This window comes from Hemibagrus wyckioides, linkage group LG20, assembly GCF_019097595.1.
Source record: "Hemibagrus wyckioides isolate EC202008001 linkage group LG20, SWU_Hwy_1.0, whole genome shotgun sequence".
Lineage (NCBI taxonomy): Eukaryota > Metazoa > Chordata > Actinopteri > Siluriformes > Bagridae > Hemibagrus > Hemibagrus wyckioides.
Window position 1 is genome coordinate 9,117,822 of NC_080729.1, and position 23,933 is coordinate 9,141,754.

General features: G+C 38.4%; 2 protein-coding genes across 6 annotated transcripts in view; both read left to right on the forward strand.

Annotated features, from left to right (window-relative positions):
- Positions 1–546: 546 nt before the first annotated feature.
- On the forward strand, positions 547–21,190 carry dnaaf11 (dynein axonemal assembly factor 11). The gene is made up of 12 exons (XM_058417941.1): positions 547–590; positions 1,187–1,354; positions 1,457–1,534; positions 1,671–1,843; positions 2,227–2,420; positions 5,531–5,713; positions 7,601–7,678; positions 7,762–7,827; positions 7,922–7,991; positions 9,352–9,447; positions 13,336–13,430; positions 19,015–21,190. Exons 1-12 carry the CDS (start codon positions 581–583, stop codon positions 19,202–19,204), a joined length of 1,401 nt encoding a protein of 466 aa, XP_058273924.1. The 5' UTR covers positions 547–580; the 3' UTR covers positions 19,205–21,190.
- A 792-nt stretch (positions 21,191–21,982) lies between these two features.
- Positions 21,983–23,933, forward strand: part of kcnq3 (potassium voltage-gated channel, KQT-like subfamily, member 3) — a 37,958-nt gene continuing 36,007 nt past the window's right edge. The window contains exons 1-2 of one of the 5 annotated variants that reach the window (XM_058419072.1): positions 21,983–22,130; positions 22,379–22,830. In XM_058419072.1, the coding sequence (XP_058275055.1) occupies positions 22,523–22,830 (308 nt within the window). In that variant the 5' untranslated portion in view covers positions 21,983–22,130; positions 22,379–22,522. Of the gene's footprint in view, positions 22,235–22,354; positions 22,831–23,933 lie in introns of all 5 variants that reach the window. The other 4 variants (XM_058419071.1, XM_058419069.1, XM_058419070.1 and 1 more) reach the window with 4 other exon arrangements.

The following is a 23,933-nucleotide window of genomic DNA, read 5'->3' on the forward strand; positions in this document are numbered from 1 at the left end:
TAAATAACCTTATGGCAAAAGCAGTTTCTTAAAAAGAAAATAAACAAAAATGTAAAGGAAAATGCGAGTGAGTGTGCGAGTGAGTGGATGAATGAATGAATGAAGACTCGAATAAAGTGTTAAATAAGTCCCCAACGAGCGAATAAGCGCTTCTGTCTGTCTGTCTCTCTCATAATAATAATAATAATAATAATAATAATAATAATAATAATAATAATAATAACAAAAACAACAATAATAATAAACACCTTTAATTAAAATTCATAATTTATAATTCATTTTAATATCTACAATAGTTATAAATAAAACACTAAGCAATAAATTTAGAAATCAGTAATTCAATTAATTAATTAATTAATTAATTAACATAATCAATTAACCAAACTTACATCTAAAATGTGATTTTTATTTATTATTTTTTAAAAAACATTTTGGTAGATCCTTTCTCGTTATGTAGTAGATGATTTGTGTGTGTGTGTGTGTGTGTTTCAGTGTCGCACTCACACACCGTACCGAGCCCTTTCCCCCCTACTTCCGCAAGACCTGTTCCCATAGCAACGCTTCACAAACGCAAGCAAGCATGGTGCGCAGTAAGTGCTCTTTCGTTCTTTCTCACAATCTACATAGCACTAAAATAACAAAGGTTATTACATAGTTAAAAATAAATAATACTTGCTTTTCTAGATCTTTACAGAAAGTTTGTACATTCCAGCTTCGCCTTCGGTTCAATTTGCAGCTTATTAGCTTTAAAAACCCGGTTTATTTGGTTAACTAAATGCTAATCTCCGGACATAAAACTGACTTCGGGTGTTTTCTGCAATGAGGATTAAACCAAAGTCAAACCTCTTATGGTCTATATACTGTAAAATGATCTCTATTTAAATATGAAGATGAAACTAAAGTACAATAAACCCAAGGAATATGTAAAATGCTGTAATACTGTAAAGCCTGGTGTGTGTTTTTTTTTCTTTTGGCTGTGTTCTGCATCTTATTGAAATTGTGATTAAATATAAAATTAGGTAAAATACTAGAAGTACACTAATCTCGGTGAGAATCACCCGGATATGTTCTAGACATACACACATGCAGTTCCCTTCGAACCAGATGATGACGTGATCAGTGATGCGGTTTTTGCATTGAATACTATTTTCATTGTCTTAATGGTATAACTTACTTTTCCAACCAGTCACTGAGGATCTCGTCCGTCGTTGTGCTGAGCATAACAACTGTGAGATTTTTTCTCTTGAGGAGATTTCACTACATCAGCAGGACATTGAACGGATAGAGCACATCGACAGGTGGTGCCGAGACCTGAAGATCCTCTATTTGCAAAACAACCTCATTTCCAAGATAGGTACAGAGGCACACTATGCCTTTTATTTGGCCATGCTGGCATTAAGACTAAAGCAATTTATTCTGCTTATTGTTATAAAGAATTACTGTATGTTTTCTGTAGAGAATGTTGGCAGACTTAAGAAGTTGGAGTATCTGAATCTAGCACTGAATAACATTGAAGTGATTGAAAATTTAGAAGGTAAAATCTCTATTCCACTTTTCCGCACTTTTTATGTGACCTTTTTTAACAACTGACTGTGATTGTTGGAAGGACACAGATTTAACCGTTATTAATTTGATCAATGTGTATGTAAACTTTTATGATACATGTGTAGGTTGTGAAGATCTTCAGAAGCTTGACCTGACTGTGAATTTTGTTGGTCGATTGAGCAGCGTGGTGTCCTTGAAACAGAATGTGCACCTTCGGGAGCTCTTTCTTGTGGGAAATCCCTGCACTGAGTTCAAAGGTTACAGGCAGTATGTGCTGGCCTGCCTGCCTCACCTGCAGGTACTGCAAACTGCACAAATTTTCAGTAAAGTTAAGTTTCAGTTTCCTCTGATTCTGTTTTTACTCCGTTAAGCCCTTGTTGAATTTCGCTTGACAGAAGATTAGATTAAGTGATTTTCTAATAAGACACTCTTGCTTGTGGCAGCTTGGATAATGTAACTTAATTGACACTCTAGGCAACAAGCATAGTTAAGTTTGTGTCAACTATTCACAGAGCAATTTTATCTTACTTTCCTAGCTGGTAGAATCATCTATACTAATTAATACACAATCTGTAGTATTGAGCGTTACAAACCAGCATTGGGACACAGTACAGAAAGAAAGATAAGTAAATACCAACTCTCTCTATGTATGATTACATGCTGATCTTTAATCTTTAACAGTGGTTAGACGGCACAGCGATAGGGCGAGCAGAACGAATACAGGCGCTACAAAACTTTGATGACTTGAAGAAGTGCATCTTAGAACAAGAGGCTGAATATGTGGAAATGAGAGATAAGCAGAAGAGGGAGGGGCTAAAAGAAACCTCAAGCAGCGGCCCACATGATTTAGATCACAAGCATCTCCAGAAGAGCTGGTGAGTATAATGCATTACACAACATAAAAAGGTAAAAACCTCAAGCAGAGTGTGTATGCATGCATGCATGTGTGTGAGTCACATATTCCTTATATATTCAGCCAGTCCTTCTTAACTGGAAATTTTGGAGTATTCCACCAAGTAACTGCATTTGAGGTTCCAGTAATATACAGTTCACTGTTTGAACAGTGACACAGTTGTCATACTTTTGCCTCTGTACACCACCACAAATGATTTGAAACAAAGCAAACAAGAAGCAACTGAAGTGTAGACATTCAGCTTTAATTTAAGGGAGTAACAAAAATATTACATTAACTGTTTAGAAATTACAGCCATTTAAAATAGTCCCTGTATTTTCACAGACTTAAAAGTAATTAGACTGTTGACTGATAAAATTTTATTTTCATCATTCAGAAGTTGATTCCAATTGTTAAATATTTTATTTTGTAGCCGGTTATGGGAACTCTCAGTATGCTATCCACAGAAGCATCGGTAGTGAAGAAGGACTTCATGAGGCTGAAAACAAAAATTAGACCTATCAGAGAGTAAGCAGAAAATTTTGCATTGGCCACTCAACAATTTAGTATATTTTTAAAAACAAGGAATGCATTGGCAAACTAAGCAGATTAACCAGATTAGACTAAATTAGAAAAAAAAAACCATCTAAAATACCCTGAATAGATCTTGAAAAAATCTTTGGACAAATAGAACTGCCTTACTGGTGTTTATTGATGATGTGACTGCTGATAGAAGTAGCATGATGAATTTCGAAGTGTATAGAGCTATACCTTCTGCATAGCTGACCCAAAACCTACAGTGAAATCAATAAAGTGCTTCTCACAGCAAAGGAATGGAATGTTCAGTCACCTCACCTAAACCCAATTGAGCATGGTTTTTATTTACTGAGGACAAAACTGTACACCTACACTTTCATGTAGCCATCCTGTCACTTAGTCATGTGACAGCAGCACAGTGCACAGATGAAATCAATGAGGTATGGATGTTTGTACCAGAAGGCTTTCAGAAGTATTTCACAAACAGCTGGGTTCACCAAAGGCATGCCCAGTTGAAATCAGGGCTCTGTGCTGGCCTTACATGTTCCTCCAACATGCCTTTATAAACCCTGCTTTGTGCACTGGGGCATTGTCATGCTAAATAATGCTTTATAAACTCCACTTAATTCCAGTACAGCATACAAATACACCCTATATAATTGTGTGTGACCATTTTTGTGGCAGAAGTATAAGGACATTATTGGTGTTATGATCAGGTCTCCGCAAAAACATTTGGCCATATAGTGTACAGTATGTATGTTTGTGGCAAGGGTCGTTTGTGCATGATGATTCTTGAGACTTATTGCCATCTGCTTACTTATGTGTATTTTCTTTGTGCTACCACATAGAGAGAGAGAAAGAAACACACACACACACACAGAAAACATGACTGACCTTGAATGAGTCAATAGCTGCAAACTAGTTTCCATTAGTTTGGATATTTGTTTTTAAAAGTGTGCAAAATTGCACTGCTGAAAATCAGGAAGCCCAGAGCAATGCTGAAATTCCACCTTCCTCCTGAGTCTTCCTTTTCTTTCACCCGCACACACTTGGTTCTACAATATTCTACTATATATAGTTCTGCAGCAGACCCAGCATTTCATTCAGGGTTTATTCCTTCTTAACACCAGGTGTTCCTGGTATAGGCTCTTGGTCTACCATGACCCTGACTAGGAGAAATAGGTTACTATATACTATATACTCTCTGATTAACTCTGTTCTAAATAGCTTTGGTCAATTTAATATGGCTGCCATCTAAATAATACACTATAAGGCCATACATATGTGGACATCTGACCGTCATATGTGGTTCTTCACTAAACTTTTACCACACAGTTGCATGCATATGGTTGTGTATGATTGCCTACAATGTATGCTGTAGCAATCAAATTTCCCTTAATTGGAACTAAAGGGCCCAAGTGTATTTCATCATGACAATGCCTCAGAGGAAGTTCATTAAAGACATTGTTTGCTAATGTTGATGTGGAAGAACCAGAGAGGCCTGAGCCCTGACTTTCTCTTCACTTCACACCTCTGGGATGAATTGGAATGCTGAGAGCACCCCAGACCTTCTCATTTCAGATCAGTGCCTAAACTCACCACTGCATTTATGGCTGAATGTGGAAATTTCCACAGCCAAATTAGAAAATCAAATGGAAAGCCTTTCCAGAAGAATAGAGGTTATTTAAAAAGCACTGGAGGGGCCAACTCCATATTAATATCCATGGTTTTCAAATGGGCACGTATTGAAGTGACAGACCTGTGTAAACATAATTTTGGCCATATAGTTTAGGTTTTTTGTTAATTTATTGATTTTCAGTGTCAACTGAAACAAGACCCGGTTTGTACAATGGGACCCAAAAGTCTGAGAACACTTTGTTCAATTTGTTCTTTCATTGTTTAAAACTGGAAATAAACAAAGTTTTTGAATTTTGTAAATTCTACGGCCAAAAATGGGGAAATGTGCGACATCCTGACTCTTTAAATGTAAGATAAATTGCTATTGTGGTATAAACTCCTTTGTACAACATGTCGGATTTTTCTTCAGGTTTAGACGGCACACAGTTGAATTTTGCTCTAACATGCATTCTAAGGCTTTTCCACAAACATGTGGAATCTGTGTCAGCTCAAGCATCATTAAAGGAAAAGGGGGACATGCCAAATACTAATTCTGAAAGATTCTACTTTTTACAAGTTATTGCTGATAATATCATATGTCATGAAATAATTTGTGTTTAAGTGAAAAAGAATGGCAGATAAATCTATAATTGTCTAGCACTCTACTGTCTGGAAGCAGTGAGTTACATGCATATACACTGGACAAAAATAAAATTGGTCCATTTTGACCACAGGTGAAGGGTTTTATTTCTTATGATTACAACCACTTTAAGAAAAAGAATCACTGAATAGATGGACCAGCTGACCAGAACCACACAATGCCAGACAACCACACAATGATTTATGTATGAATATGTATATGTAAAAGTGAAGTGAAATTCTATGGCTATAACAGCTGTTTGTATTTGTGGCATAATTGCTTGTGTATTTTTGTTTTAGCCCTCAGATAAGTGAGGAGATCAGGAACCAATATCCAAATTGTGAGTGTCATCCAAATCAGAATTCAAACTCGGAGGATGAGGATAAAGATTTTTGGGAAAAGCCGTGCACCTTTACTCCAGAGTCAAGACTGGAAGCACATCGCCATCTAGAGGAGAAGAGGAGAGCAAAAGAGAGAGTGAGGTACACAGTCAGGGAGAAGAAAATAAGGTCAATTGAAGAAGTTGGAGGGAGCAGGAGGCATTTTGAGGGAGGAAAAACTTGACCTTTCAACAAGTATAGACCTTAGCTAGAGCTTCTCTAATTTAGAACTAATTTAATTAGTTCATTTTCCACCCATATTTTGAAAGATGGAAAGAGTGGTCATACAGTGATGACATAAAAAGTGATTACACAGAAATTGCACTTAGTGTGTTATGTTGTTAAGGACAACATGGAAAAAATGCTTCAATTAATATCGCTTCTTTATTTTATCAGCTGTTTGAATAACAAATCTTAATGAATTTTTTTTGTTTAACTAAAAAAGCTGAGGTCTTTTTGAATGCTCTTTTGGGAAACACAGGCCTGTGTTGGTTTTTGAGTCATCTGTTACGACCCGGTCTAGGTCAGACCTCAACATGCAGGTACATAGAAATAAGGAAAAAAAAGTGGCACGGCCCCGTATCGCGGGCTTGGCGGGCTTAGATGATGACGGCTTCAGAAGTCAGCCAATAATAAACAAAACTCCCTCTAACTATACACGTTCCAAATCCATTAACCTATCACAAAATAAAATAAAATAAAAATGCATGTCCTTCCCTCGTTCCCTGGCTAATCAAAAACAGGGGAAAACAGGGGAAATGTAAATGATGCCGACTTTTTACAAACCACCGAACAGGGTGTTATTTACAAAAGTGTATATTGGTGTGTATAATATTTACAGAGAAAGTATATACAGACAGTCACAGTCAAACACGAAGGGCTAGGCTAACACACAAGGTCATACACAGAATGCCAGAGCCATACACGCAAGCCACAGTTAGCAAGAGTTCAAACACGAAATAGTCAGCGACACAGAAATGGTAGGCTGATGAGATTTAAATAACCGCTGGAAACATCCAGCCAGCCAGTAGCACGGAAGGGGGTGTGTGTGTGCTTGGGGTCGGCGGAGCATGACGGATAATGCGGGAATCGTCCATTAATAGCTGTGATTGGGAACATGACATAGCTGGGGTAGGCCTGGGAAAAAAACAGACACAAAAGACACCCAACCCACCACCAACGTGGACATAGCACACATGGCATAAATCTAAGTACACAAGGACGTAACACATTTCCAAGCAATCAGGTAACATTGTCCTGTTTCTGCCAGCTATTAGTAGGTAACAAAAAATTTTGGTAAAGTCTTTGGAAGTTTCTCATCACCTGGAGCAAAAGATCAGAGTTATGATAGAGTCCATTAGAGCACCACTGAAGTTTAAGCTACAGGAAAATGCCTGATGGAAACAGACAGTTTGTTTCTTCTTTTTAAAATGTCATTAAAATGCTTTACATCTGAATAAATATGGATAAAAAATAACATGCATTTCATGCAGGTACAGGTCACACACTTCAGTTCATTTTACATTCAAAATTAGAATGAAGAAAAAAAGTGTCTCTGTGCCTTTGCTTATGGCATCAATGTTGGTTACAGACATGTGCCTTGACAGCTAAAACCAATCTGGCCATATTCCTGTGATCTCTCCTCAACAAGGTGTTTTAGCCTGCAGGCCGTCAGTTCACAGGATTTTTTTTTGCCCCTTTCTGTGCAACCTCTAAAGACTGTTGTGTGTCAAAATCCCATGAGATACTCAAAATAGGCACATATGGCACCAACAACCATGCCATGCTTACAGTCACTACAAATATTTCCCGATTTTAATGTCTTATATTAACTGCAGCTCTGTATGATTTTTTTCAATGTGCGCCTGGTGAGAGTATGTTTGAGCACTTGGTAACGTGCTGCAGATTGTGGGGGTGTTATAGACATACTGTAGATATCTTCACTTACATGCAAGCTCTCACTCAGTCTTCTCCTGCTGTGTTGTGTAGAGAGCCAAAAAAGAAGGATAAACCTCCGAGAACTTTGATCACGCCTGACGGAAGAGTTCTGAACGTGAACGAACCAAAGTATGTCTACTAGCACAAACATCTACACCCATGGCACACATTCTAGCACCTACTTATTGTTCACTCTGTTATTGTCCCTTCAGGTTGGACTTTACCCTAAGTGAAGATGAAGAGAACAACTGTGTGCTTCTGGATCTGCATGTATACAGGTACACACACACACACACAGTTCTCTAAATATCCTACTAATTAGGAGCTCTTTGTAAAAACAATGTATACTATTCTGTCTGTGTGTGGTTGCAGACATCTGGACACCTCCTTGCTGGATGTGGACGTTCAGCCTACATACGTGAGGGTGACTGTCAAAGGAAAGGTACAATACTGTTTTCTTGCAGAAATATTTACTTTCTTGTGCAATTCAGAACACACTATTACTTACCTGTACAGTTCATACTTCGACACACAAATGCATTCTGTGTGTACAATTGTGCTCAAAAGTTTGCATACTTTGAGGGAATTTGCAAGATGTGTACTATTTTTAAAGAAAGCATGAGTGAGAAGGCAAAACAAATTTATTTCATTTCATATAGGACTCAAGTTCATATGTAAGGCATAACAGAATGGCACAATCATCAAACAAAACAGGAGACAATAAAGAAAATGAGGAAATAATCCCTGTTCAAAAGTTTGCATACCTTTAGTTCTTAATATTGTGTATTGACCCCTTTAGCCTCAATGATGGCATGCAGTCTTTTGTAATAATTGTGCATGAGGTCCTTAAGTCTCTCAGGTGGTATAGCTGCCCATTCGTCTTGGCAAAATGCCTCCAGTTCCTGTAAATTTTTTGACTGCATGTTTGAGATCTCCCCAAAGTGGCTCAATGATATTGAGGTCAGGAGACTGTGACGGCCACTCCAGAACCTTCACCTTTTTTTGCTGTAGCCATTGGGTGGTCAACTTGGCCTTGTGCTTTGGATCATTGTCATAACCCTAACCCTAACCCTAACCCTATTGGAACATCCAAGAGTGTCCCATGCGCAGCTTTTGTGCTGTAGAATGCAAATTGTCTACCAGTATTTTCTGATAACATGCTGCAATCTGCCCTCACTCACTCTTTGATTAATGGACTGCATCTACAGGTTTTTATTTTTACTGTGTTTGTGGATCACTTTTACAGTGACAGGTCAGAGTTCAAGGTCTATTGATTCTTTCTCTCTCTCTCTCTCTCTCTGTCTCTCTATACACACAACACACCCAACCACGTTTATTTTAGAGAGTTCTTCACTGACACAATTGTCTCTCATGTCATTGGGGAATATTCCATAGTCAAAAACTAAAGGTATACAAAAATTGATTATCGAATGAATTAGTGGCTTATCAATGCTGTGGGATTACTAAGCAGTGACAACAACAACAACAACAACAACAATAATAATAATAATAATAATAATAATAATAATAATAATAATAATAATAATAATAATAATGTACTATAATATCTCAGTAATGCATATGCTGCCTGGCTCTTTTCAGTAAGTCAGGACAATTGTATCAGGTCACAATGAATATTGTGGTTCCTGAGAGCTGATTTCTTAGTATCCATAATCATTTTGATAAAATGTCCAAACACAAATATACATGTATAATCTCAACTGGGTTGTTTGTTGTAAAAGAGTTTATGCAAATGATATTGATTTGAATTTAATTGAGTGTGTGTGTGTGTGTGTTTGCAGGTGTTCCAGTTGGTTTTGCCTGCTGAGGTTAAACCAGACAGCAGCACAGCAGAGAGATCTCAAACTACTGGCCACCTGCTTATCACCATGCTCAAGGTACTTGCATAATTCTGTATATAGATAATGCCAATACACTGATCAGCCATGATAATAAAACCACTAATTATATCATTACACTGGCAAATGACATAAAGCAGCAATAGAACAATCTTTTCACGAAATTGAAAGTGTTGGAAGCAGGAAAAATGGGACTGCAAATCCTGAGGTTTTTAAATATTTTACCAGTGGCCATGCATTTCACACATTTTCAGGCCTTCACTGGTGTCCTTCCTGAATTAATCCACCTCTATAGCATCATTATGACGTCACAGCAATAGATACTAATCAACCGTTAAATAGCAAAGTAAAAAAGAAATTAGGCTTCAGTATTTCACACCTCACAAGGAATAGTCAATAGTCTTGATGCCCTATGCAGCAAACTGCAATCTCTGGAGGATGAAATGAGATGCAGCGAATATGGAAACACTGTATAACAATGTGTTGTGTCACAGGATCTTGTAGCAAATATGAATAAAATTACATTACTGTACATACTGCAAAAAAACAAATTAACACAATTCAGTCTCACAAGTCTCCTTTCACTGCAGCAAAAAAAAAAACAAAAAAAACACAGTCCACCCCGGGGATCTGAAATGAAGGCAAACTGTTTGTTTTGTGCAAAAGAAAACCCAAAAGCATAAGTGGTTCTTGAAAAAGCTTACCAACTATTTTGAAGAATCAAACGGATTTTCTTGAAAAGTGAAAAGTCTGTCTTGAAAATGCATTTGTAAGGAGGTCCGCGACCAAATAGATTTCTTCTCCTCTGTCAGCCATTGTGAGCTACGGGCACCTGCACTATTGATTCTGAAGGCCTTAAAGCCAGGCAACACATGATGTCATCCACTAGCTGAAATATGATTGGATAAATACTCTTACCATAAATATACACTACTGGAAGCAGCGCAACCAAGAGAAAAGCTATGAAATGTAGAGAATAGACAATTGGGAATAATTTAATACACATTCATGGAAAAATATATTAAATATATTAAAATGAAAGTCAGTGATTCAGATCACTGCTGTTTAGGCCAGCAGAGAAGGCCTTGTTGGCCCTGACGGTCCGCCACCTGTATTTTACTCACCTTAAACATGGATAAACTGTGGGAAAAGTACTGTGAGACATACTAGTGGGCACAGTGCATAAAGCGTACATGAAACAGAAGCAAATTAAACACTGATGTGCATGACCTCAGTAAAAAAAAAAAGCCCTTGGTCAAACATATTACCAAACAGCTCGATCCAGAGTTGTGCTGTGTGAAAAAGGTAATGATGTAAACATAACAGACAATTCTCATTAAAACAGAGTAGAACAAAGTTTTACATCATCAATCATCCCTTTCCTAATTGGCCAAAAGGTTTGGGAGGCCCTTTTAAGGTTCTTTTAATGGCATTGTAGCTTGCTGTGTATGTGGCTGTGTAGCCACAAACCAGTCAGGATGCCCATGCTGACCCTTGTCCACAGCTGAAAGCATCTACAATGGGCATGTGAGCATCAGAACTGGACCATGGGGCAATGGAGGAAGGTGGCCTGCTCTGATGAAATCATGATTTCTTTAACATCATGTGGAACTGGTGTATAAGTAGTGCCTGGTACATTTGCATCACTTACCTGGGGAGGAGATGACAACAGGATGCACTATACAGAAAATGAGATCTGAGACTGAGATTTTGGATTTAAGAAAAATAAAACTATAGCAAGCTGGTAGAGGCAGTGTAATGCTCTGGCAATGTAAATTATGTGTAAAAATAGCCCAACAGATTTCAATATATAGTCATTTTTTTGCAAAAAGGAAATAAACAGTAATTCACTAATTCTCATTAATATCTCAGAGATATAAAGAAAACTACAAGCTTTTGTAAGCAAACGTTTGTGTTAATGACAGCAGAAAAATACTTAACAAGTATGGCTTTCATGGAAGGTAGGTGGCTAGAAGGGTTTTCTTCTCTCCAAAAGGAATATTGAAGCATGACTTTACAAAATTGCATAACAAAACACAAAAGTTCTGAGGCAACAACCTTTGGAAAAGAAAGGGGCAATGTTTAGTCAGCATACACATTGCCATGTATGGTGAAAATCAAACACAGTGTATTACCACAAATCTCATACCAACTGTCAAGCTTGGAGATGGAGGGGTGGTAATTTGGGCTTGTTTTTCAGCCACAGGGCCTGGGAAAGCAGTCATTGAGACAACAATAAACTCCACTTGATACCAGAATATTCTTGAGAAAAATGTGAGGCCATCTGTCCAGCAGCTTAAACTGTGCTGAAATTGGGTCATGAGACAGCACAATGATTCCAAGCACAACAACAAACTGACATCTGAATGGCTAAAGAAGAAAAAAGCAAGCTATTTTGTGGCCAAGTCAAAGTCCATACCTCAGTCTCAGATGCTGTGGCAGGATCCTAAGAGAACTGTGCAGTAAAGAAAGCCCAAATATCAATGAAATGGAGCAATGTTGTTATAGTCAAGTGGGTCAACATTTTTCCAAAACAATGTGAGAGACTGAGACTCCTACAAAGAAACTCAAGCACTCCTATTTATTTCAACCATGAAAGTATACATCTGGGATATACAGTGGATATAAAAAATGTACACACCTCTGTTAAAATGGAAGGATTTTGTTGTGTAAAAAAATGATAGATAAGTCAGAACCTTTTCTAACTTTTATGTAAAAATTGCAACCAATAAAAACAATATAAATATAAACAAAAGTGGAAAACAATCAGAATTATTTTAAGTGAAAAAATAAAAATAAAAAATTTATATATGGCTCCATAAGTGTGCGCACGCTTTTATAATTAGGAACGTGGCAGTGTTCAGAATCAACCAGTCACATTCAACAACATACTTTCTATCAATTAAATGACTAATTAAAGATAAATAAAGTACAGCTGTATAGGATCAACTGAAACTGATTTCAGGAATACCTTGGTACATACCGTTATTTGATGAGTTAAAACTCAGGTCTTGCTTGACCATATCCAGTAAAAGCATTCATTTGAAGGACTTAAGTTTCTTAAAGTAAATAAAGAACATATCATTTTAAAAGTAAGTAAAGAAGGTTTTTCTACACCTTCTTTTATTCAGTAATGCATATATTTTTAAATGACTTTATGCTAAAGTAAAAAAAATGGTGTTTAAGTGTATTAGTTTAAGCAAGGTTGTGCCCTGAAAAACAGCAACAAATCAGGGCTTGTACCATCTATGTTTTGAACAATGAAAAACATATACAATGAATGCATTAGTTTATATATATTTATATAATTTATTTTTATTTTTTTTTAAGATTTGGCAGAGATATTATATCTTGTGCACAGCATATGGTCTACAAATTCAATATACTGCAATATTTTCTTTGTTTGTATAGAAATTAGTAGAATATAGTAAATAATGTTTTATTTTGGACCTTAGTAAGGCAGTGTTTAGGCCTGCATATTGGACCTGAAGAAACTCTGAATAGCGCACTTATTCATTCATTACCTGTGTCTGTCCCATGTGCAGGTATCCCCGTATATTGGCCATATGTTGCAGACAGATTCTGCAAATCAGACATGTGTGATACCGTTGAATAGACTGAGAAGAAGGACCATATGTCTAACTTTTCCCATGCCTGAACATTTTTAGCTGGGGTCAAGTCTTCCTATGTCATTTTTTAAAAAGTTGTATTTGGATCAAGAATTTTGCTGAAACCTTCCCCATGATCTTTGGAAAGCTGTCCATAAAAAAAGAAAAAAAAACAAAATCTTATGCTGGTACAACTGTTCATCCTTCAAGATCCCTTTTGACACACCGGCTCAGAAACTTTCTGACAAACTTAATCCAAAAAAAGTGTATTTGTGTTTGGTTACATTCCTATAGCTGAAAATGTGTTTTGTTTGTTTAGGCGCTTGGAGAGGTAAAAGTGAAAAAAACATCTCACAAACAAGCACTAAGCTGCAGAGGAAATAAGACTTCAGAGACCTCAGAGGAAAAAAGCAGGTAACAAAATACTCCCTACTTATCTTGCTTATTTCTTAGCTGTTAGATTTTAATTTACACATTCATATAAAGCAGTAGTGGGCCATCAGGGCCTAAACAGCAGTGATCTGAATCACTGACTTGCATTTTAATATATTTAATATATTTTCCCATGAATGTTTATTAAATTATTCCCAATAGTCTATAATCTACCTGGGCGGATTTAGTGATTTGGGGGCCCTAAGTGATTCCAGGTATGGGAATCTCCCGCATATGCAGTACGATAGGAACATTTCACTATTCATGAATCATGGGGGGGCCCGCATTTCTTGGTATTGGTCGGGGCCCCCTAATTCCCCGGGGCCCTAAGCGGCTGCTTACCTCGCTTATTGGTTAAGTCCGCCCCTGTTCTCTACATTTCATAGCTTTTCTCTCGGTTGCGCTGCTTCCAGTAGTGTATATTTATGATAAGAGTATTTATCCAATCATAATTCAGCCAGTGGCTGACATCATGTGTTGCCAGGGTGAAAGAAATCTGCCTTAAGGCATTCAGAATCAATGGTGCAGGCGTCTGTAGCTTAAAATAAGTGGCAATGAAATTGTTACATTAACCAATCAGATTTGGTGTCACTGGGGCCATCTCGCAGGCATACGATTACGTCAGCAATTTCCCGTCCTTTGATTGGATAGTTGGAGTAGTCAGAGGCAGCAAACCAAACATATACATTGTTTCTATATTCGCTGCGTCTCATTTCGGATGCTGCGTCTTCTGGAGATTGCAGTTTGCTGCATACGTCATCAAGAATGTCTTTTTTGAGAAAAGTAACCATAATAAAATGGACTATTCCTTGTGAGGTGTGAAATACTGTAGACTAATTTCTTTTTTACTTTGTTATTTAATGGTTGATTAGTATCTATTGCCGTGGCGTCCAGGGGCGATTCTAGAATTTTCATTTAAGGGGGGCTCAGGCCCCAATGCGGGTATAATAGTAACAATAAAATAAAATAAAATAAAATAAAATAAAATAAAATAAAAAAATAAAAATAAAGGTGTGACCAACAGGGTAGGATGGTAAACTTATTGCAGCATTCCACTGTATTGCACAGATGTGTATAACATTTGAGTACTGAACAAGCCAAATATGAGTCTTCCTGATCACACACACTCACCCACACACACACACACACATCCTTGTCCTCTGATCCTCGCTCTGCGACGCCACGGTCTACGGATTGAAGAACGTGCTGAAAGACGGGGAGGAGCCGAAAGTCTGCCGCCGTTTTCAAATGAAATTTAAAGATTTTATCACGAATTTGTGTACAGTTATGGAGAATTGCAGAATTTTAGCATGGCCCGCTATGATATAAAGAATATAGAATTTATATACACGTTGTATGGTGTAATGTCATGGCTGAAGTGCTGTAACACAGCTTACACAAAAAGAGGCAGTGAATCAATACATATTCAATCAATATGTTGAAATTTCTGTATCATCCCCACTGTTCCAAGGATAGGCTCTGGATCCATCATTATAGAATAAAGTGGTAACTGAAGATGAATGAATAAATGAATGAAATCAAAATAAAAAAAGATAAGAAAAAGGGCTTTAAGTAACTCAAGTGGCTATTGGGAGTTAGCAGGGTGTTGAGTAATCAATCTGCCTCAGGGAAGAAACAGTTGTGGAGTTTGGTTAAGTGAGGCATGGATGCTCATGTACCTTCTGCCAAATGGTAGGAGGGTGAAGAGTCCATATGAGGGGTGGGTGGGGTTGTCCACAATACTGGTGGCTTTGTGGAAGCACCGTTTATTGAACACCGGTTATTGATGGTGGGTAAAGAGAGACCCCAATGAGTTTTTCAGCTGCTCTAAAAATGCATTGTAAGTCTAGATGCTCTCTGTGTAGAAGGTGTTGAGGATGGCAGAGGGAGGTTGGATAATAGGAAATGGAGACGCTGCCTTCTTGCAGAGAAAGATGGTCATATCCAGCAGGCTATCTTTCTATCTGATGTTATGGGATGATTGCATTAAACACTGAACTAAAACCTATGAATCACAACTGCTGCAGCAACTTCTTTTGGCACCATACTGGGGTCCTGTGTGCTCCCAGGTGAGGAAGGCAACATGCAGGTTTCTGTGTGCAGAAATGTGCTCCTTGGCCAGTGGGATGGCTTTAGCCAGAGTGTTGACTTGGTGTCACTGGAGATACCAGTGTTTGCAGTATCTATATGGGTGTATTGGATATGTGTGTGCATGTTTTAACGTCTTGTGCATGTGGACATTTTCCTACTGACAGCACACCTCTCATTGTCCTTGGAGACCTTAACCCCCCCTGCAGCAAGCTCCAATCTTCTTGCCTTCTTCCTTTTCTGCATTCCTTCTCCCTGAAATTTGACAGCTGCTCTCCCACACACAAGGGATGAAATGTCATTAACCTACACCTATAAGTCCCACTCTACATCTCTGATTATATTTATATCCTTCACCATCACCCACTCTATTCTGGCTAAACTCAGCTGTCAATATTTCTCTTCAACTCACCAAAACCTCCACTTTAACTCCCTATCCACTATACACCCTACCTTATTTTCCTCCCTACTATTTGTATTAGCCACAGACAATTTCCCCTCCTCACTTTCCTCATCCATGGAGCTCCTCTGTCTGTGGATCTTCTAAACCCCATCAACCACTGCTCGCAACCATTGGGTAACCATGGACAATCAACTATCCTTTTCCTCCCATGTAGCTAATGTCACACTCTTATGTCCATTTCTTCTGTACAACATCAGAAGGATTCGGTCATTTTTATCCACACTGGCTGCTTAGGTGCTTGTTCAGTCTCTGGTCATTTTAAGACTAAACTACTGCAACTCTGCTGGCAGGTCTGCCTGCAATCCATCCTCTGTAAATGATCCAAAATTCAGCTGTGTGACTTGTTTTCAACCTGCTTGTTCTCATACACCACGTCACTGCTGTGTTCCCTCCACTGGGTTCTGGTAACTGCACACATCAGATTCAAACACTGATGCTTGCCTACAAAGCCAAGAATGGACCAGCACCATTTTATGTCAAAACTCTTATTACTCCTTGCCCTGCATCACGCTACCCACGATCTGCCAGCACTGCCCAACTGGTCCCACCATCTCTCATACCTGCCTCATACCTGGAAGGTCGGTCATATCACGTGACAGATGGCCTGGGATCCACATCCGCTCTGTGCAGACTCTCCACTGGTGTTCCACAAGGCACGGTACTTGGTTCTCTTCTGTTCTCCCTTGGTGAGGCTATTCATATCACTGCTATGCAGATGACACTCACTCTCTCCTACCATTCTCCACATGCTACTGTTTCAACTCAGATCTCAGAATGTCTGGCAGACATTTTTATTATGGATCTGCTGAAATATAATCCTTGAAAAACTGAACTGCTGTTCATCACAAGTAGCTCATCCCCACATCAGGATCTTGTGATCTCCCTGAACCTCACATTCTGTCACTGCAAGCAAACATAGTGTAACACGGACAACCATGGACAGCTGTTTTTTCCTCTCACATTGCGAAACTGACATGCCCATGTCAGTTTCTCCTTCACAATATCAGAAGGATATTCTATCCACACAGGCCACTCAGGTGCTTGTTCAGTCCCTTGACATTTCGAGAATGAACTACTGCAATTGATCCAGAATGCAGCTGCTTTACTTGTTTTCAATCTTCCTAAGTTCTCCCACAACATTCTATTACTACGCATCGTCCACTGGCCTCCTATGCATGCCTACAAAGCCAAAAACATACCTACCATAAAGCACTTCACATACCACACACTGCACCAGGCTACCTCAGATCCTTCAGGATACAAGGAAGGCATGACTCTACTCTGTTCTGGCACCTAGGTGGTAGAATGAATTTCCCCAAGATGTCCTAACAGCTGATTAACTGGCAATCTTCAAACAATGACTAAAGACTTACCTCTTCATAAATGTAATTCAATTTTGTTTAAAATTTTGCATTGTCTATTTGATGCCTCTACTTATTTTTCTATTTTGTAATTTTTCTGTTTACTCTTTTAATTCCTTGATATATGTGGTTGCCTTTATTAGTCAAACTGTCACCTCACACCAGTACACAAAATAAGTTTATTATACATTTATATAATTTTCTTTTATAAATGTATTAAAGTTTGTTGTATCTCAGTTTAAAACATTTAGGTAAATTCCAATACACATCAATGGCTTGTTATCCTTTAGTAGTAAAGTGGAAAATTATTATAGTATAAACAGTATTTTGCTCAATTTTTCTAGCAGTCCTGCAAAGAACTGTCTTGTATATGTTGAGTATTTGGGGTAAGTTTTGCTTTAAAAAGAATGCAGTGGAAATGAAAGAACTTTGAATAATGCCATTGTCTTTTGTGAATAATGCATGTACACCCGCACATATGCTTCTCAGAGGTATTTTATGTCTGACCTATCAGTAGCAGGGTCTGCATCTTTGTGCATCAAGTTTGTGTGTGTGTGCCAGTGGAAGATTGGCTCAGGAAGTAAAGTAAGGTCTAACAGCAGATATAATTTAATTCCTGTTGATTTATTTCAAAAGCCAACAGCCAGAGAGACACCAGGCCTACATCAGAGATAGTATTAAAGACAGACAGAGAGTAAGTGGAGGAGCAAAGCAGAAAAATACAAGACAAGAGAGCACAACAGTTTTAATAATACCACCTAACATTACCTCTTTTGCAATCGAGGTTTGTTAAGATAAAAAAAATATCTCCAAATAAAACTTCAAATCTTATGCTTTTGGCTGAGCAGCTTTTAAGTAAAAGCTCTGATGTATGCAAAATGTTTTAACTATCCATTTGCTTGTAATTGTGGAATAAAGGAACTTTTTTGTGCTAGGGCAAAAGTAATTTGCTTATTAACAATGGCATGTTGTTAGTTTGGGTCAAACCAAGCCAGCATTTTCTGTTTGCAGGTAATGTATGGTGCAATGGGGGTGGAACATTTAAAATCCTCTGGAGCAGTGACACATTTCAACCCAATTTATATGAAAAATGTGCATTTTTAAGCAACTCTATCTTTCTGAACATGTCTGGCCCCATCTGACCTGCATGCTGTTGTTTTTGGTTACTGTTCTTAGTGATGTATAGTATATGTGGAACTGATATTTTAAAATCCTGTTCTTGCTCACTCCTGAATGAATTCTGAAGCAGAGAGAGGATCTTGGTTTCTCCTGCAGATGTTCTTTGTCATCCATCTGCTTCCTGAGTTACTATTTTTGTTTCTGTTGTACAAATTTGTAATTTAGACCATAGTGACATAAACAGGGATAAAGATTTACTAATAACATGCTTTACACAACACCCAAAAATATCCTGGGTTAATGAGTGTGACCTTTCTTCATACTGCATGTTTCATGTCTGACAAACCACTCCCATAACTCTTATGTTTGATCATGTGGGAATCCAGTCCTGATGCACACCTCTAGTGGTGCCAACACTGCATGTGGTGCTGGTTATATTCTCTTTTGGTACAGTGATATCTTCTGAAATCTGGCGTTACAGAAAATATTTTGTCATCTCTCTCGCTGTCTTTTCTTCCTCTGCTGCTTTCTACAGGGTGATTTCTGGTTGTCAGAGATTAGAAGTTGACCTCAGCAAAAGCTTTGCTGTACAACTGGCTAACATTGTCCCTAAAGAAGCATGCAGTACCCATGGTCCCCTGCAGCTCTCCTGGCCTTGTCGAGCCCAAGAGAAGCCTGTCTCCAAAGACTTTGTGGATGACCCAGAGGTTCCCCCTCTCATGTGAGAAACACGAACAAAGGAAGAATGTGAGAGAATGTATGTACGACTGTGTGTATATATAGTACATGATAGCATTTGCAAATTCCAATTTTGGGGAGTATTTGGAATTTCCTTAATCTAACACACCTGAGCACAATCTATTTCATCTAAACTAAATGCAATTTATACAATTATATCTGCTGTTATTATGAGCTGTGAAAACCTTGAGGCTCCTAAACGTGGACTGAGAACCACTGAGGTAAGTTTATTAGATATCAGCATGGAGAGTCAGCATGTAGAGCAACGAATTATATATTTTTGGCTGTAGATACAAACTGTGGACTGTAAATAAAACTTTGAAATGAGGCCAATTTTAAATAAAATGTTTATTAAATACTTTATAGTATAGTCCCTTTAAAGACTTCAGAAACAATTTTATATTCAGTAAAATCATTGGCATTATTTTCATAAATAATTTTGCTTGATATAAAAAGTATGCAATGCTATGGTCTTATGCTGTGGTCTTGCTTTAGCCATGACACTGGAGCCATAATTGTGGGATGTTCCACTGCAGAGTCATTTATAAATCCAAAAAGGTTTCTGTAATTCTTTTGGATGTATGTAGTGGTAGATATAGACTTCATGGGGTGTCCTTGGTTTTATTCCTATGTTTAACTTTTTATTGAATATTCTAAAAATTGTGTTCACAAATGCAAAGTCAAGAGTGGAATATACTCCAGTTTTGTTTATTCAAGTTGGTAAGTCAGATGTCTCCAGCTTGTTAGTGTTCTTTCACACAAGGATCAGAACAAGTATGAGTTGTACAGTGATAGAATGTATGCCTATTTCTTCACATTGTGTTATATTGAAGATGCATACCACAAGCGGATCTTCCTGGATTTTAAATTCACACCAGTGAGCAGAAGTCAGAAGGTTTAGTTGTTCGCAAGACAGTCCAGTTGCTCCACTTTAGGTTTACACTATAGGAAAATGCCAAAGTGGACTTCATTACTTTTGCTGTACTTTTTCTGGACCAGTGAGGGTCAGATGAATAAAACATGACAATGTCACTGAGCAGTGAGCCAATCTGAATTATTTACACTCATCTGCCCTGTTCCCCATTCCATTGCTGTTGGAATGAAGTTTAGATCTGAATGGATATGGTGTTTGTTTTTGTTTTTTTTTCATTTATTTTGTCTCTCGTGATTTATGGAATTTATCCCCTACTTTCCATATGTTCCAGACAATTTTGCCTGCCCTACCCTGAGACATATTGTGTACACAGTGGGATCTGTGCTCTTTGTGTCTAAACTGTCCTTCCTCTGCACACATACAGTACATACACACCCAGTTCCTGTCAGTAACCATCAGATGTCTGATGAGACATATGTGAACTGCACAACCTTTCCTGTGTGAGCATTGTGTGTGTGTGTGTGTGTGTGTGCGTGTGTGTGGATGTGGTGACATCTTGCTTTCTGTTACCACACCCACTTTGAGAGCAGTTGGATATTCCCACAGCAGTGACTGCACACACCCTCTCTGTTTAGTGTATTTGCTGTAATACCTCAACTACTTTGATGTGTGAAATATAAAAGCAAACATGTTACACTCAGACTGTGTGTGTTATCATTGTTGAATAATATTGTTACTGATGAAATCTTTCCTCTCTGTCCCTCACACACACACACACAGACACACATGCTCTGCTGCAGCCAGTCTGTCTGTAAGAGTAAAAGGCTAGTCCTTAAAGACAGGAGTAGAGGAGGATGGATATAAAGAGGGAATTATAGAATGAAGAACCCTGAAAGCATAATAATATGCATCTATCATTTAATATCCTTTTTGGTGATTGTATATTATTAGAAAAAATGAGAAACAACCAAATATTAAAGTTAAAAATAAAAATAAAAATCCAGCCATTTACAAGAACTGATATGGAATAAAGTGAATTACTGTGTGATCTCTGTGTACTCTAATGCACTCAACTGACTGTGTTGAATTTTTTCCAATAAAAAAGCCTATAATGTTTTGGATTGCATGTATTGTTAGCAGCGTCTCCTGTGTATCCTTCTCTTTGTCATTTTTAATGCGTAGTTTTCACAAAGAGGAGCATCACCCGAAAAAATAAAAACCTAAATGGAATTAGAATTTGGAAAATAGAATTTGCTACATGGCATTATAAAGAATATGATATTATTCACCATTTAATTCCCCAACTGGTCCTGACATCACAGCAATACAAGTCAGCTTGAAGTGAGACCAAGACAGATATAATCACCTACGTTAGACAGAACTTTTATTTGATAATGTTAGCAAAGGATGGACCTCATTTCAGTATCAGTATCTTATATATGTTACATAGAGTTCTCCACAAATCATGGATATGTGATTAAACAATAGCTTAACTGAAATTTAATTTGTTACCAAACCAAGAAAAAAAGAAGTTTTATCTTTGTTGGGTTTGGCATACAACATATCAGTGATAAATGTTCTGATTATTTTAATTACACAATATTTTTTAATCTTAATTACACACACTTTGGTCATAACAGTTAATGGTTGACTGAAAAAATACACTTTCTCTAATCAATGTCAAATGGTGTTTCATGTTTATCAACACCAAAATTAAACCAAAATGTTATGAATGCTTCTCCTTCAAATTATAATACCAGTCCTTTAAAGTCAGTGAGGGTCAGCTACTCTGCACTCCCCGGCGATGTTAACGTCATAAAAATCGGTAAAGAACGTGAACATCCCATTGACTTGCAGCAGTCGTACGCGGCTCGGACTACATAGAGGCGTACGTCAGAAGAGTGTCACGTGATATTCTGTGTCTCGCGCCTCTCCCACAGCTCCCTCCGTGTCGTGCGTGTGTTTCAGCACTAGTGGCGCGTAACGGAGGTGAAATTCAAGAGACATGCTTAGTCGGGAGCCGTCGCGTTTTCATCTCGGTAGTGTGTATAGCGTGCGTCTTTGTGTATTACGTGTTGGTAGTGAATATTCGTGACACTGATCTTTGTCTACGCGTTCGGCTCATTGTTCCTTGTGGCCGTGTGTGAGTTCTTCTTTTCTCTTTGTTGCATTTCTGTCTCGCGAATGTGGTGTGATATTGTGTTGTGATTTTTTCCCCTCAGCGCCGTCTCTCTGTTTATCTGTGTATGTGTGTGTGTGACAGGCGTTCGCTTTCTGTCCTCAGCAGATACGCATCACTCATCTCTCCTCAATCAAGATCCTGGAATGACCAACCGCAAATAAAGGGGCTCGCGCCCTCCTGCTCAGATCATGGCATGCGCCTCATCATGCACTTGCATACGCGCGCCGCCGACGCTCGACAGCAGTGAACATGGGGCTCAGGTCGAGAAATGGCGCTAACGGCGCCCAGGACTCACGCGAGCGGCGGAAAGACGCGGTGGCCGGGGAGCTCGAGACATGCACAAGCCACGAGCGGGACGGCGCGCTGCTGCTCGCCACCTCGGCCAGGCAAGCGGAATTTAAACGTGGTTCGCAGAACTTTGGCCTTTTGGCCAAGACGCCTATCGGCTACACGCGGCCCGTGAAGAGGAACAACATCCGGAAAAGGCGCATCCAGAATCTCATCTACGATGCCCTGGAGAGACCGCGGGGATGGGCTCTTCTCTACCACGCGTTTGTGTAAGCACTCTCAATGCCCGAAGCGCGCGCGCGCACACACACACACACACACACACACACACACACACACCTTTTTTCACCTTAAAACTATATCATGTAACTTGATTAAGCGAGAAAAGGGTAGATAGTATTATACCATAGGTGCACACCCTTCTTGTGTACATCCAGGTTTTCTGTGCGCTGTCCTGCTACTGAACTCCCACAGAGCTCATATCTTTATTAAAGGTTTAGAGGTGTGAAATATCTTCCTGTAATTTAATGCTTTTAAAGTTTCAACTCTATATTCTAAAGGAATTTTACACATTTTAACCTTTTATAAAAAGGAAACCTGTAAATATCTACATTGAACCATTAAAGGTTCAATAAGAGGGACAAACTGAAGAACTCGTTGTTCTAGATATAGTCTATTTGTGTATACACTTGCTGTACGCGGACTGGGGCAACATGCTTAATATAACACTTAAATTTAAGCTAAAATGGAAAGTAAATGCAAGATGAGCCTGACCTCTCAATATCATCTTAATAACTAATCTAACGTACTGTATAATGTACTCTAATTGCTGTCCATGGTGCTGAAATGAAAACCTGAGCAAACATCGCCTTTTACGTATATATACATGGCAGAGAGAGAGAGAGAGAGAGAGAGAGAGAGAGAGAGAATATTCAATTAGTGGGCATTAATATGCTATAAAGGGCCAAAAGCATAAAAAAAGAAATTATGTAAGTGATCCTTTCAATAAATGCACACACACAAACACCCACACGGGGAGCCTAAATGCATGTTTGCTCTGGTTAATTAGAAGTGCTTCATTACAACGGACGAGAGAACAGATGATTTTAAGATGATTTGACCCTGAGTCTAAAACACACTATTTAACTACTTCTACATTAACACATGTGGACATAGGGTCTTTAGGAGGAAACATGCTGTTGTTCATTTTGTTTATTTCCCTTCACACCCCAGATTGTGGTCTCTGGGATTTTTGTACAGACTGTTTGCGTGGTCTTCAGATTTCCAATGACCCTTTTAACCAATCTTAGCTGAGGTTAATTCTCTCTTTATTAATGTAAATTATTGATAATGAAATGCTGAATGTGTGTGT

Coding starts and splice junctions, on each gene's coding strand:
- dnaaf11 (XM_058417941.1), top strand. Junction 5,714..7,600: donor AGAGCAAAAGAGAGAGTGAG/GTACACAGTCAG, acceptor TGTGTTGTGTAG/AGAGCCAAAAAAGAAGGATA. Junction 9,448..13,335: donor TGCTTATCACCATGCTCAAG/GTACTTGCATAA, acceptor TTGTTTGTTTAG/GCGCTTGGAGAGGTAAAAGT.